This window comes from Streptopelia decaocto, assembly GCF_964273445.1.
Source record: "Streptopelia decaocto genome assembly, chromosome: 16".
In the NCBI taxonomy this organism is placed as follows: domain Eukaryota; kingdom Metazoa; phylum Chordata; class Aves; order Columbiformes; family Columbidae; genus Streptopelia; species Streptopelia decaocto.
This window is the reverse complement of record NC_138671.1, coordinates 4,565,560-4,580,597: the sequence shown is the minus strand read 5'-3', so window position 1 is coordinate 4,580,597 and position 15,038 is coordinate 4,565,560. Positions and strand designations below refer to the sequence as shown.

Here is a 15,038-nt window from a genome sequence, read left to right as displayed (position 1 = left end):
AGTAATGGAAATGGGCTGGACCTCTCTAGGCACCTCTGTAAAAATGGCAGAACTCACATCTAGGAGGGCTCTTTTCTGACATGAGGTGGCTTCAGGCTTAACACTTTGGCCAGTTGACTCCCACCCTAAATTGTGGCAGCACAATTCTCTTTTACTTTTTGCTTTGATAGCTGAGTAAATTATCAGGCCAAATAGAAAAAAAAATCCATTTATTAACTGGGCTGACTTCCTTGTAGATTTAAAGAAAAAAAGTGTATTTGTGAGATAACAACAGTAAATTCTGGCTCTTTATGTATCCAGGTGACATCTTATGACCACATCTTCACCCCTCTGTCTGTAGAAGGAGCCATCAATGCCAGGTGATTCTGCTGGTGTTTGGGTTGGTGAGATGCACCCAAGGGTGCTGTCTTTGCAGTAACTGGTTTTACTCCTCTCTCCTACTCAGGGACTCCATTGCCAAGACCCTGTATTACCTGCTCTTTGAGTGGCTGCTGCTGAGAATCAATGAGTGGTTGGCTCCCTGGGAATCAGACTGTGTCATCGGCATTGTGGACATACATGGTTTTGAGGTAGCGTTTCCTATTTTTTGATACTGTCTGGACTGCAGGTGCACATGCTGATTCTCCTCAGTCACCGCCACAAATAGGAAATAGGAGGGTATCTGATGGGTGTTTCTTGTGCTTCAGCACATCCTGCCTCTCTGTTATTCCCAGACTGAACAGGGACGAGTCCAGAATCCATTGAAGTTTCTGAAGAGATTCTCCCTGATCCACTGGGCTTTGTATCAGTCCAGGGATAGTAGAAGCTCAGATAATTTTGTAAGCAAAGGCTCTGCAGGGTGTTACTTTCTGAAACCGAGGTTAGGGTAGCATCTAGAGTCCTGGGTCAGGAATTGTTACCCTTGTGGTGGGTATACACCCATGTCTCTGCCCCCACTGCACTCCTGGGAGCTTCCCAGAGTTGCAGTAAGTAAAAACCAGGCAGAGAATGGGCTTAGTGTGATATGTGCCTGTGAGTTTTATGCTTGGTATTCTTATTAAAATCTGTGTGTTCTGATGAATGATTAAAACAATGGAGCATATACGGGTGGGGATGTGCTTTCAAGAATAGATCTCTTCTTTGTGCTCCGTCACAGCTTGTCTTGCCTCTTATTGTTCTGCCCAGCCAATAAACCAGACATAAGATGATTTGAATTTCTTAGATTCATTCATACATACTGATCACAACAACCTGCCCGAAGCAGCAGCTCAGATCAGCACCATCTGGTGCTGTGCATTATCCACAAGAAGACACAGCCTCCTGGGAGGGCTGTGAACTGGAGCTGATGATGCCTTTTTGTATTTGCAGGATCTGGGAGTGAACAGCTTAGAGCAGCTCTGCATCAACTTTGCCAATGAGCATCTCCAGCATTTTTTCAACCAGACTGTCATTGCCCAGGAAGAGGTAAATGGAGCTCATGCCAGCAGGGGAAAGGCAGCACATCATACAGAAGGAGCTGAGGAAGCCTCAGCTGGAGAGCATCTTTTAGCAAGAAACTGAATAGACCTGGGCCTCTTAAACAGTACCTGTGGAATCCTGGGCCAAAGACCTGACTATTTAACATCTTCTACTAATTCTGTAGTAAATTAAGGGAAGGGGCTCCCTTTTACAGATTATATAGGTGAGTTCGTCAGCATCAAGGACCCCAAGCCTCAGCTGGGATTTTTAGAGCCTGTTTGGTAGGTTCATTGTAGCGGTTTATGCACCACTCAAGTCTGGGGGATAAAAGTGTATTTATCATTTCACTTTTATCATTTACTTATCACTCTGCTTAGCAGCCTTCCTCTCTTAAATCAGGAAAATCATTAGTGACTTTAGAGGAAGTTTCATAAGACAAAACCAGGTAATTCTGGGCAAGTTCCTAACAGCAGTGAAGCACTAGTTTCCGAATAAACCAAATTCCTCTGTTAACTCACTCCGTTGTTCTTGTTTGCATGGCTGTATTTGACTGATTGGTCTTTAACATGCAGGAGGAATATAGCCAGGAGCAGTTAGCTTGGATTCCTGTTTCCAAGATGTACAGTGAGTCATGCCTAGATTTCATTGCTGCAAAACCCCATGGCATCTTGCGTATCCTGGATGACCAGACTTCACTGACTCAGGTGAGAAGCTCTTATCCTCCTATGAAATCTCTTTCACAGGTTGTTTATGGTGAGGCAGTTAAACAGATTGAACATGGACTGTGTTTGCACAAGTATTAGATGGTTTTACCTTCAGTTTAACAGCAGCTTTTCAGCCTACTGGATATGTTGCAGCAGCAGGAAAGATGTTTGTCATCTCCTTTACAGGCCACTGACCACACTTTCCTCCAGAAGTGTCATTACCATCATGGAAACAGCCTTTGGTATGCCAAGCCCAAGCTGCCTTTGCCAGTCTTCACCGTGAAGCACTATGCAGGCCCTGTTACCTATCAGGTGAGCTGGCGGGGGGCTCTGGGCAGCTTGGAAGCAAGCCGAGGATGTCCTGATGGACCAGCTCCGAGTGCTGTGATCAAAGCCCTGTCTTTGTAACTGCACATCACTCTAGAGCATCAGTTCATCAGAAATGAGGAGATTCTTATTAAGAGAGGTAACTAAGCTGCCTCTGGGCAGAAGTAAAATAGGTAATGGCCTCAGCCACACAATAGTGTACATTGCTTGCCTCAGAGCCCTGGAAATCCAGGAAAGCTGTTGCTGCTGAAATAAGTGAGGAGTCAAAGGCTGCTGGGCAATGTGAAGGGGGAAAGGAGCAATCCCTCCTAAAAGCAGAAGTCATTGTCCCCTTCACTCTCTAGGGCTTTCCTCCTGTTCCACCTCTCCAGCTGTTTGCCCCAAGTCAGGGTGTGTGTAAGAGGGGTGCTTTCCCTAGTTGGTGGTCTGAACAGTGCATTAAATCAGACTTTGCCTCTGCAGGTCCACCAGTTTCTTACTAAAAACCGTGACCAGCTGTGTCCAGAGGTCCTGGATATCTTCTCTCAGAGCCGCCTCAAGGTACTATAGTGGTTCAGGATGAAGACCGCTATTGTAGATACGTAACCAGCTACTCATTGATTTCATATGGAAGCAGAAAGTTCTTCATCAGGTGTCAAGAGAACCTGGAGGAATCATGAGGACTTTTGTTCTACTGAAGGATACTTGAGAATTGAGCAAGTCTTTTGCCTGCATTTTATATGTAAAACACACAGACTGTCTGAGGATGAAGCTGAGTTCCTGGCACTGCTAGGGGAGAGGGAGAATGGTCCCCCAAGTTTCAGATAGAATACATTTTTCTTTCTATGTAGTTGAGTGAGATTTGGACATTTCTTTCTTTTTACAGATGGTGTCTCACATTTTCCAGAAGGCTAAAGCTGCCTATGGTCAGCAAAGGGAGCTGAGGGCCAGGGGCAAAGGTGTCAAGTCTCAAACCTCCACATTGGTGTCCAAATTCCAGCAGTCATTGCAGGACCTTACCACCAAGCTGAGAAGGTGAGAGATGCTGTTCTGGTGCCACCCCTGCAGTGGGCTGATCGCTGCACCCAGAATTGTGTGAGGTCTTCCCAGGTCAGCACAGAGGAGGATGATCAAAGTTCCTTTCTTCTGTTTTGCAGGAGCCATGCCTTCTTCATTCGCTGCATCACCCCTAATGCCAAAAAGGTAGGGCAGCACCAGTCCCTTAGTTCCTTGTAGTCCAGTCCTTTCCAGCAGCTCTCCTTTTGCAGCTAGGGTTTGGACTTCTTTGATAGCTTGAAACTTTTCTTTCCCTTTCTCTGTCTCTCACCCTTCCCCATGGCCATGTGAGCTGTCCACATGCTGGAGGATAAGAAGCCAATGTCAGCTGGACACCAAAGGATGGGTTGGGTTTTGTGTTCCATCAACCATAGACCATGGGAAGGTCTAGCCCAAGGATGGAACAATAGAAGGACACCCTTTCTAAGCTCTCTGCCCTCTGTCTCCTTTCTTTTTTCTTTATTTATTGTCTTACATTTTTCTTCTGCTTTATATTCACAGTTGTCAAATATCTTTGATGTGGATTATGTCACTTGTCAGCTGCGGCATTCTGGGATACTGGAGGCCATCCACATTAGAAAGGAGGGATACCCAGTCCGCCTTCCATTCCAGAACTTCCTAGCCAGGTACAGCAGTGTACAAGCTTGGGTTTCCCCAGCCGTTTACAGCCTGGATGAACTTGTCAGCACATTGCAATTTGTTCTCTGAGCACTCCAGTTACAGCCATGGCTTCTGTCATATCAACATCTTGTCTTCCAGGTATGGCCTCCTGGCTGGGCGAGGGCACAACTGCTTGGAGGAAAGAGAAGGCTGCACAGCAGTGCTGTCTCGTGTGGTCGGGAGCCCCTCAGATCTCTATCAGATTGGAGTAACAAAGGTGATGAGTATAGAGAATCCCATCTTGATCGCACAGGCCCAGCCATCTGTTCACTGGCTGTTGATGGACAGAGAACAGCTCAGCTCTCTGCCCAAAAAGGAAGAACATTGTGTGGCTTCACCTCCCTTTTGCTTTGTGTCTTGTCTCAAGTATGAGGGAGAGATTTTTAGCATTTCGGTTAAAGAAACGAGAGACTCTGGCTCCAGGCTGTTGTAGTAGCATGGCCAACTCTACCCAGCGTTCCCTGATGAACATCCGGGTTTCTACCTGGTTTTCTGTCCTCCACAAATACATCCATCTGTCACCTGCACCTGCGCCTCCTGCCCTCCCCAAATAAGGAGCCTTGAAGGCTACAAAGAGATAAACCAGCAGCTTTTATTATTGATCACTCTTAGAGAATCTGGCTGCTTTCCTTGTGGGTCAGCAGCCGTTCTCTTTGCCCAGGTCTTTCTGAAGGAGAAGGCCAGGCAGCTTCTGGAGAGACGATGGAACCAGAGGCAGAGTTGGGCCATTGTAACTCTGCAAAGGAACTTCCGACGCCTCCTTCGCCGCAGACGCCTCCGTGTCCTCCAGGAGAAAGTCATAATCATTCAGGCTCACTTCCGAGGTTACCAGGCAAGGTCAGGAGTCAAAGATCAGGCAAGATACAGCCTTCTGTCCTCATCCCGGACAGCAAGGTGGGGATATGCCTGTCCAGGCCTCTCCTTGTGTGGGCTCCTGGACTGTTCTGCAGGGAGGTGTCCTGTTATTAGAATGGTGGAGGAGCGACTGACTTCCCAGTCTGGTTCCCAACACTGAACAGAGGTTCTAGGGGAAATACAGCTGCTGCCAAAACTATTACTGTAACTCGCCTGTGCTAAGGCTGGTATTGTGATAGCTAGAGTAAAGGATGTAGGGAAAACATCTAAGAGAGGACCGAGCTTAACACATAAGACCAAATCCAGACTGGCTAATTGTAATAATGTCCTGTATGGCCCATACTCTCGAATAGAATCCACAGCCTGCCTAAATTTTGTTGAAGTTTCCCTCTTTAGCAGTTCTCCTCTTTTCACATCCCTCTAGGAAGCGTTACAGGAGGCTGAAGACGACTTTGGTGCAATTTAACACCATGATTTTGATCTCTAGATCTTTGATTCAAAGGCGAAAGTACTGCCAGGTAACACTCTTCTCAGGACAAGGTGAACTGCAGGAGCTATTTCTACCCTAGGCAGAACGAGCTGGTGACTGGGTGAGGCCAGGGCAGGGATGGCTTTAGCAAGTTTATTGGAAATGATCCTATGAGGTGTCTTTCACTTTCTGGCTGATATAAATGTAGTCAGAAGAAGGAAACAGAGACTGGAGCCTTCTCTCCCTAGACAAAGTTCAGAATTGGCAAAGGTAGTACGAATGCAGCCGATTCGTATGTCTGTATATGTGAGCTTCTCTAAGTTGCCCCACACAAGACATGAGCTTATTCCATCTGTAATCTCCAGAGCCACTGTTGTGCTCAAGCTGTAAGGAATCATTCATCTTGCTCTTTTAGTTGTCCAGTTCAATGTATGGTGTTTTGTCAGATGGTGACTGAAATGCACGATTTTTTCAGTCCATGCTGATATTTCCCTGAGCCCTTCCAGCTACCTCAGGCTGCTGAAGTCTTGGCCCTTTGGGAATCAACTTGGCCCACAATTGGGCTGAGAATGGGCTGGCAGTGGTTTGAGAAGATGGAAAATTGTGTGAAGGAGAAAGCTGTGATTCTGTCAAATGGGTTGGATGTATTTTGCACAAGGTATTAAAAAGAAAACTGAAATGAGGAAATCAGACCACTCGTCCTTAGGGTAGCAACTAACATCCCTATCATAGTCACCTTCACAGGGGAGGGACCAGGACAGCTGCTGGCATGACCAGCAAAGAATAGGGTGGAGCGTTAAGGTTAGTGTTGTGGTTGGAAGGCTGCAGAGGTTCCTTCTGCCATGCCTTGCCATGCCCAGAGCAGTGTGTGTTTCTGTTCCTTTTCCTGCCCCTTCCTACTTGGACAGCATCCAGCTTTTCTTTCTCCCAGGTAACCACAACAGCACAGCTCTTTTGAATCTGTTTCTGTTCCTCTGGTGTTTGCTTGCTGAGGTCTCTGTACATGCAGTAGCAACAATAAAGGTTGCAAAGTTCACCTGCTGCAAAGTTCCTCCTCCCACCCCACAGCCCTGCCCTTTGGACTTTAGCATGCCTACTGTCTTTCTCAGCCCAACCCTCATAACCTCCCATCTAGTCACACCATCCTCCAATATAGACAAGCAGGAGAGAGAGAGAGGGGGAGGCAGAGATCCTCCTTTTCCATCTTGGAGTGGGAGTCAGGTGAGTTGTTGAGGCTGGGGGACAATAGAATGGATGGGAAAGGGCAGAGCTGCAAGGGAGTTTCGCTTTTGGTATCGCTGCAACCCCCTCTAAAGGGGTCCCTCTCCATGGACCAGTTTGTCCATACGTGTTCAGGCTGTGTTACTGTATTCTATGATGCTGGAGAAGGCAGGTGAATATTTCTGATAGCTGCTGTGTGGTTTTGTCCTGAGACACATCCAGTGCCAGGCAAGGGAGGAAAGGTGTGGCGGCGATGCTGGGCAGGTGGTGAAGGCTCTTGCTGTTGAATTGTGTTGTGCGGGGCAGGTGGTGTTTCAGCAAAGCTCTAAGGGCTTTGCCTGGGCATCCCCTTCTCAATACATTGTGTTGAGTTCCAAGAAGGCTCTGCAGCTGTTCTGTCATTTTGTCTGCTGGAGCAGGACACCAGCTCCTGCCCATCTGCAGAGTCTGCCCCCAGAAGCAGCTGGAAGTGGCGTCATATACATCTGTTCTCACCCCACTTTCATCTCTTAACAGAAGGAATTAGAGAAAAGGAAACAAAGAAGAAGTTCTCTGGCCAGTGGTGGCACAGAGAACAGTCCCAGCCAAGGAATGGTAAGTTGTCAAATGGTGTGGGTCAGTCTGAGATAAGACAAGCACTGCTGAGAGTTTGTGGGGGGAGATGCCAGTTTGCTGATGAGTAGAGGTTTTGCTATTCAGGTTTTAACAAAAAAAAAAAACAAAAACAAAAACAAAAGCTCAGGCTTTGTGCCTTTGCCTTGGTTCCCTAGCGTCTTAATCGAAGCAGCCCTGAAATCCCATGACCTGATGTTATATGCAGACATTGATGCTGATATAGTGTGTTTCATTGGCCCGTTAACTTCCTACCTTGCACAACTGCATCATGCAAGGTAAAAAACAGTGACAAATTGAGGCTCATTGGCCAGATTCTCATCTGAATTACCCAGGTACAGATCTGACCTTCCTTAGGAACCTCCAAAATAGTGATGTGTGTCAAAGATCTGAATCAGGTCTCTATTTATGCTGTAGGACTCTTGGATACTGAAAAATAAAAATGGCAGAAAGAAGGAGCAGGAGGAAATGGCCCTTACCCTTCAAATGAAATCTCTTCTGTGCAACATGCTGAACTTGTTAGTAATGAAAGATGAGTCAGAAAAAGTCAACTTCCCTGTCACTTCCCCTGTGACAGTTGATTTTTTAGGAATTGCTCACCCTTCTGTCCTTTGCTGACCTGTGCCATATACCTGTGTTCATACGATACTTGCCTATTTGTAATGCTTCTGAACATTGCATAGGCAGAAATCACTGGTTTTGCTCGGATGCTCAGTCCTCCTTCTGTCTGGCTTTTCAAAGGCAGCTGTAGCCAGTCTCAGCGGAAGAGCTGAGGGTTTGTGTGTTGTCTCGGTGCTGGTACCCCAGCTGGTACTGATGTGCTCACTCTCTCCACAGGACGTGGGGCTGCTGGAGATCCCTGCAGAGCTCGCTGCCCTCCTGCACTTCGCTGAAGGTGAGAAATCCTCCTCCTTCCCTCCCTTTCCTGCACACACTTGACTGTTTATTTCCTTGTTTTCTGGCAGCTGAAGTAGGTGGTTGTTCTACCTGCTGCCTGTCACTTCAGTTGTATTTGATTTATTATTATTGCAGTGTAAATATGATAAAGGCAAATGGTGTCATGTATATTGTTTCCCAGCACGACAGGGTGGAAATGAGACTTGGGGCAGTGGGCAGAACACCAGATTAAAATTCAGTATCTTTGTTACCTTTTCAGCTCTTCTTTTGAACTGTGCTATGTGGCAGCAAACTGTTTAATGAACCCGGGTCTCTTGCAGAGCTGGGTATCTGGAGTATGAGAATTTAAAGCCATCTTTTTTCTACTCAAAAATCATTAAAAACTACTTCTTCAAAAGTAATTATTTTAAAATAGAAGCAGGTAAAACCAATGGAACAACTTAAGGATGTAACAATATAACAATTAAAGGAAAATGTTTTGCTTAGGATGGAAAGTTTTTTGGTTTGTTTTCAAATCACTAAAATACCACTATCTGAAATAATTTCCCAAGTTTTTGACCTGATCTTGAGCATTAAGTTATTTGCAGTTTTCTTTCCTCTGTAACTCTTTGTACAATGTACAAATTTAAGTTGCAAATAGGCAGGATTTGCCTGTTTGTGTTGGTATGGCATCTAACAAACTGACAGCTGTATCTTTGGCCTTCCGTATAGTACAGTAAAAGTTACAATTAGGCAGAAGAGTTGTGAATTGGAGCAGACTGTGCTGAATTCCCAAATACCTCATACTTCCTGGCATTCCCCTCTATGGACCATCACCTGGTGTAGTGAGCAATGTCACCCAGGGGAGCTGAGGGGACAAACCACACTGAAAGTGCTGAAAATGAAAGGTGGTGGGATGCAGAGAGAAGGAGGAGAGCATCAGGGGACATGCTGGTTTGGAGATAAAGGAATGCACAGTAGTGCTGCATTGAGAAACCTCTTCATTTAGGAAGATGTTTGCTACAGGTGCTGCTACAGGTGCTCAGGCAAGGTTAGATGCATGTTAGCCATGCATTGCGCTGCAAGTCGGGTGTATTCCAGCTGCCTTTCCAACTGCTACAACGCAAGACCTCTTCCTCTTGCAGGTCAGCACCGAGCACAAGCCCACCAGATAACCGAGGCGTTGCCTCCAGAAGTCAAGGTCAAAGATGACCTTTCCCTCCCACCCACCATCAACAGCTATCCCTTCTCCTCCTTCATTAAGTCACACTTCCAGGTAGGAGCTCTCTATATCTCTTAATTGCTTCCCCACTGGGGATACACACTAGTTCTAGTAACACCAGGAACAAGCTGTTTCTATATTTGTGTTTCTTTTAGAGGACAGATTTCCCTGCCCCTGGTCAGCCTCTGCAGCACTCCTTAACCCAGCTGGATGCTGAAGACCAGGAGAGTGCGCTTGAGATCAACAAACTGGTAAGAGGCATCTTTCTTGACCGGGGCTTTGTTGAACAACAAGTGGCCATGAGACAATGTTTTGACACCTTTATATAACAAGATGCTGCTGGTGGGTACTGTTCTTACATGGTGTGTTAGCAGAGCAGAATAAATATCTCCTTCTAGACACCAGAGCGGTCTGGCAGAGATCACATGCAGCCCCTTGGGCTTGCTGTGTTCTTGGTGAGGCTTAGACCAGACATAGACCAGTGGGATCCAAGTGAATTGCCTGAAGATGTAGCCTCAGAATTTGGCAGGGCATATATGCATTAGAGTGCTAAGCCTTACTTTCCCAATATTCTAAATTCAGTAGCAATGACAGCATAAGGGAAATCTGTCTTCTCGAGCACTTTTTTATGACTGACAGTTTAATTTAACTCAGATCTTTTCCATGATGTGTCTTATAGTAAATATGTTGATTGTATCTCAGGCATATGGTTGTGTCAGTGCACGACAGGGAACAGTGAACTGTTCTATAACGGCTGGAATGAGGCAGGGACTTTGTCATCAGGAAAACTGCACCTAGGACCGCACCCTCGTTCTGTAGTGTTTGTGTAAGGGGAATGGTGTTATTTATTTCACCCCTGTTTATGTGAAACATGCATTTCTTCTTAAAAATAGTAATGTTGGCTCTCTGAAACTGAAATGAGACTTCAGATGATTTCTAAGTAAATCTAGTAATCCTTTTGAGAATTACATGTAATTAAAATAAGCCCATTAGGAAAGGTAATATGTAAAACCAGTCTCTTGTTTTGTCCTAAGGGTGCCAATTACAGAAGAGCATAAGCTTCAATAAAATCATGTGAATAGGATTAAGTAGACTATTATTATTTTCCTGAAGATAAAGATAATTTTTCTCCATTACTAATAAAAAATATAGCTATTTCTTTGGCAAAGGATGTAATGAATAGGGATTTACTACAAAGAATTCCATGAAAACTAAACAACCACCATCTCCTGTTTTTCTTGGTGAATCTCTGACTTGTTTACTACCCTTAACCATTTAAAGTGTTGTACTCTGAGAAGAAATAGGCCATCACTCGTAAATGTTCTTTTCAAAACTGTCCATGGAACATTTCAGAAAAATCTTAATCTAATGACGTATTCAAGTGTAGAGGCTGAAAGAAATTATTCTGTACCTGAGGGTGAGAAATAGAAATTACAAAAGCGTCTAAGATTTTGATATGCATAGCCAAGAAGCTGAATCATTGCTCAAGTGAGTTGGTTGAGATACCACATCTCATACTACTTGGTATAATATTAACTACACCGAAGTCTTTTCAACATTCAGTTGTCAGACAGTCTTCGCTCATGTTTGGCTCTCTGAGCTTTTCACAAAGATCAGCTAAGCATAATTTTTTAATGTATTTTTGCAGCTAAGCAGCCTGTGGGCTCAGGCACAGTAACAACCAACCTATGGGAACTTGCTTGTGTATCTGAGCTCTGCTCAAAGGGCAAGTGTTTTGCCCAAGAACAAATTCTGAGTTAGAGGCATAACTAAGAAGAGACTGAAGTTGTCCTGACTTTTAGTCAGGATCCAGTATCTATGAACACTGCCTCCCAAGTTCCCTAGAACTTAGGTGGTGCACAAAACCCCAAAACAGATCCTGATCTCAGTGTTAGCTACTTTTCTTAGGCCCACAAACACTGTGGTGTCTACAACCCAGGCTGTCACCTTGCAACAGAATTTAGGACAGAGGGTTACAGCTAGAGCTCTCTTCCTTTTTTTTCTTCGGATGCTTCTAGATCTTACGGTTCATTGGTGACAAGAATCTCCGTGGCTGGCAGGAGATACTTCTGGGCAATTACATTGCCGGGAGAGGTTTGAATAATGTTGCTCTGCGCAATGAAATCTTCAGTCAGGTGGTTGCCCAGACCTGGAAGAACCCAGACATGGAGCACAGCCAGCGAGCTTGGGTCCTGATGGCAACTTTGCTGAGCTGCTTTGCCCCTTCACCAGCACTGGAGAAGCCATTGCTGAAGTAAGGAGGAGAAAAGACTTACCTACACTTTCATTAAGGTTAAGAGAGATGAGCAGTGTGTTAACGGCGGTTGCCTTTTCCTAGATTCGTGTCAGATCATGGCCTGGAGGGCTACAACGCTGTTTGCCAGCGCAAGATCTTGACAGCAGCACAGCACACAGAAGTAGATGCTACGTTGTCTCGGGTCTACCCTCCAACTCAGCTGGAGTGGACTGCAAACCAGAGGAGAGGGAGGATGGTGCTGGACGTTCATACCTTTAACGGTAACTCGGGCTTCTGCCCTTCTGCTATCTTCTAGTCCCTAAGGATTTTCCAGTGCAGAAGTCAGCATTCAGAAGATACTTCCCTCATCTCAGTAAAGAGGGATTGGAATGCTGATTACTTCTGGCTGGTACAACCACGGGGGGCACAAGCATCTGAATCTAGATACAAAATTCCCGAAGTCTGGGCCTGACGAGAGCTGCTGCTCAGGCTGAGGGATGAGATTCATCTGGGTTTGGGCCCGTATCAATGGACTTTGTCTTTCTTCCTCCTCAAATATTGACTTATGCTGCCTCTTGAGAGCTCAGAAGCTCTGACATGAACGCAGGACACCCCTTCTCTGGCTCCTTGGTGACTGGAGTGCTGGCCCAAGCAAACCAGGACACTGCGAGGATTTTCAGCTCTCGGGTTGGAAACGCCAACCTGTGCCTTCAAACAGTTATTTTGAATGTGAATGTGCTCATGTGGAGCCCTCCATGTGCTCCCAGTCCTCCTGTGCCCCCACTCAGGAGTGTGTGTGACTTTCCAGCTGGACTCTGCCTTGTCCTGCCGAGCTTAGGCGTTGCTTTGCGTCCTGCCGGGGAGGCTGTGTGTACTGACTTCCTTTTCTGTGCTAGAGGAGAAGTTCTCAGCTGAGGTGGAGTCCTGGATGACCGGGGAGCAGTACGCAGCCTGGATCCTGAGTGCAAGGTACTGCCAGAGGACGGGAGAAGATCTGGGGGCGTGAAAGAGGCTGGTTCTAAGGTTCAGACTGGTCAGGGCTGCAGGCTCGAATTTATATGGTCAGATATGGAATTGCTGCTCATTACCCTCTCTGGCTTGTGCTCTTTCCTTCACCCACCTGATCTAGTGGAAGGTATTTCTTCCCATGGCAGGGGAGTTGGAACTAGATGATCTTTAAAATCCTTTCCAACCTAAACCATTATATGATACTATGATTCTACAATTCCACTAGTGTGCATAAACTGGGCTTCTTTAGGAACAGAGGAATCACTGGTGTGATCTGTCAGAGCAGCTTCAGAGAAAAGATTAATCAAAGAAGACCAAATCTTGAGTGATTCTGTTTTTTTCTTGACCATGGACACCTAAATGTTGATTCAAACCCTAAATCTTAAGGACTAAGGCAGGCACAGACAAGGGAAGAGGAAACACAATGCAGTGTATTCCTTTCTCTCCCTTTCCTCTGCCTGCCTGGACATATTTTCTCTCCTTCGTTTCCCTGTTACCAGTGGCTGTGATAAGAAGTCTCGAGGATGGTCTATCTCCATGTTTACTGGCAACACGTGGCAAGACCTGCTGGGCTGTGACTTTGTGCTGGACCTCATTGGAGAGATGGAGGAGTTCAGCAACCTCAGCAGCCCCTCTCAGTCCTCAGCTGAGTACCCCATCACTCCTGTAACGGACAGAAGCTTCCTCCAGGGCTCCGACCTGGATTCGTGAGTCACCTCATCCTCCTGCTGCACCACTTGTGGCCCTGTTGCCCAGTGGCTTGTCTTTCTCTCGGCACTCTGTGCTGTCCTCATCTCATTTTCTTCTTCAACAGGATCCCTCCTGCTCCAGGCATCCGGGCCCCTACCTTCCCACCGCCGAGCCTGCCTCCAGAATTCAGCAGTCACTATCCAGGTGAGCTCCTGCCCAGGATGGTGGATGGCTCTGAGAAGGGCTAGAGGGGCCCCAGACAGGGAATTGGAGCAGAAGGGGAAACAGGTGATTCTTCTTGGATGTAGAGCAAGGGCTCCACTCCAAAACATGACTGTCTAATGGGGACCTGCCTTGTCACCAGTCTTCCCTCTGCTCTTAGATCCAGGATTCAGAGGTGACTCGAGGACCCCTGTAGGCTTGGATCACTATGTGGATGATCTTTTCAGCCCTGTGCTGCATCAAAGCTCAAGAGCATCAGTAGGTTTCTTTGATGTTCCCTTCTTCTTTCTCTCTGCATCTCTCCTGTCCCTGTGCATCCCTCCAGCCTGTCTCTGCCTATTCACTCTGCCTCTTCTCAACTCAGATATGCCTTTGAATGGCTCTCCCACTGTGAAGTCTATCTTTCTGAGCTCAGATATCTCTGTTTTTTCTTGATGCAGGATATGGAGAGCAGGGAGAGTCTGACTGGACGCATGAAAGGAGGTGGGAAGATTGGACCCACACAGAGAGGAATCTTTCCTTCCACAGGTCTGTAAGGGGATGGGGACAGCTGGCAGCACCTGTGTGGCTACATAAGGTTCAGTGAGCACAAGTCAGGGAGTCCCTTAAATACTAATTATTGCATGGGCTCAACTGATTAATGAAGAGCATTGGTCTTTAGCGTATGTCCTCAGAAATTGCACTCCTTACTCCCAGGTCCTGGGAGACATGCTTTGGGGAAGGTGAGGGTACCACCTTTATTCTGCTTTTAATTTATGTCTTGAGTTGGTCTCAGGGTCAAGGCAACAGGTAGCTTGCTTCTGACCCAGGCCACCTCTTCCCTGGGCCAATACTTGTGAGTCCTGTATTCGCCTTCTATTCACCTTGTGCTTTCACAAAATAGTTGCTGCTTTTCTCAGGAGAGGATTTTAATCTTTCTTATTGCTTCCTTACAGACTTTCCCATCATCTCTAGCTATTCCTTGGGTTAGTAAGTCTGAACCCTGCAGAGGTTCTGGTTTGTGTGTTTGGTTTCTTTACTTTTCCTCATTTCTGTGGAGCTAAGACTCAGGAATTTTCAGTAGGGTGGAGTCAAACACCAATATATTAATGGCATTGAGAAATCCGCGTGTGTAGGAACACACCCAGCTGTTTCAGAAAGGTGGGGAATGTCCTGTTCAGATCATTACTGAGACTGGGAGTATTTTTGGCTATCGTGGAGGCTCTGGGGCATGACAAACCCTGTCGCAGATCACTGGCCTGAGGCCAGTCTGTCACTTATGTGGCTACTTGTGTCAGTGTGGGATGTGAAGGTCTCTCCATGGCATCCCTGGGCCATTCTCACTGGCAATGACTCCGTGATTCAGTAGACCAGTGCTGTGTGCTGACTCACTCCCAGCTCAGACTGATCTCCGTGCCCCTTGCTCTGATGGCTTTGCCCTCGTCAGGATTTCTGTTTTGTGGCTTGATTACCGGGAGCAGAAGA

At 46.4% G+C, this 15,038-nt stretch overlaps 1 protein-coding gene across 1 annotated transcript in view; it reads left to right on the top strand.

Moving 5' to 3' along the window:
• Positions 1-15,038, top strand: part of MYO15B (myosin XVB) — a gene marked incomplete at both ends in the record, with an annotated part of 40,780 nt that overhangs the window by 9,948 nt on the left and 15,794 nt on the right. The window contains 23 exons of the mRNA XM_082067391.1: positions 301-359; positions 446-569; positions 1,348-1,443; positions 2,010-2,141; positions 2,328-2,453; positions 2,931-3,008; positions 3,334-3,482; positions 3,605-3,650; positions 4,005-4,129; positions 4,263-4,380; positions 4,825-5,000; positions 5,443-5,536; positions 7,225-7,302; positions 8,158-8,215; positions 9,342-9,472; positions 9,574-9,669; positions 11,437-11,672; positions 11,757-11,935; positions 12,551-12,623; positions 13,163-13,369; positions 13,477-13,556; positions 13,735-13,832; positions 14,015-14,102. Coding sequence (XP_081923517.1) covers positions 301-359; positions 446-569; positions 1,348-1,443; positions 2,010-2,141; positions 2,328-2,453; positions 2,931-3,008; positions 3,334-3,482; positions 3,605-3,650; positions 4,005-4,129; positions 4,263-4,380; positions 4,825-5,000; positions 5,443-5,536; positions 7,225-7,302; positions 8,158-8,215; positions 9,342-9,472; positions 9,574-9,669; positions 11,437-11,672; positions 11,757-11,935; positions 12,551-12,623; positions 13,163-13,369; positions 13,477-13,556; positions 13,735-13,832; positions 14,015-14,102 — 2,647 coding nt within the window. The remainder of the gene's footprint in view (positions 1-300; positions 360-445; positions 570-1,347; positions 1,444-2,009; positions 2,142-2,327; positions 2,454-2,930; positions 3,009-3,333; positions 3,483-3,604; positions 3,651-4,004; positions 4,130-4,262; positions 4,381-4,824; positions 5,001-5,442; positions 5,537-7,224; positions 7,303-8,157; positions 8,216-9,341; positions 9,473-9,573; positions 9,670-11,436; positions 11,673-11,756; positions 11,936-12,550; positions 12,624-13,162; positions 13,370-13,476; positions 13,557-13,734; positions 13,833-14,014; positions 14,103-15,038) is intronic.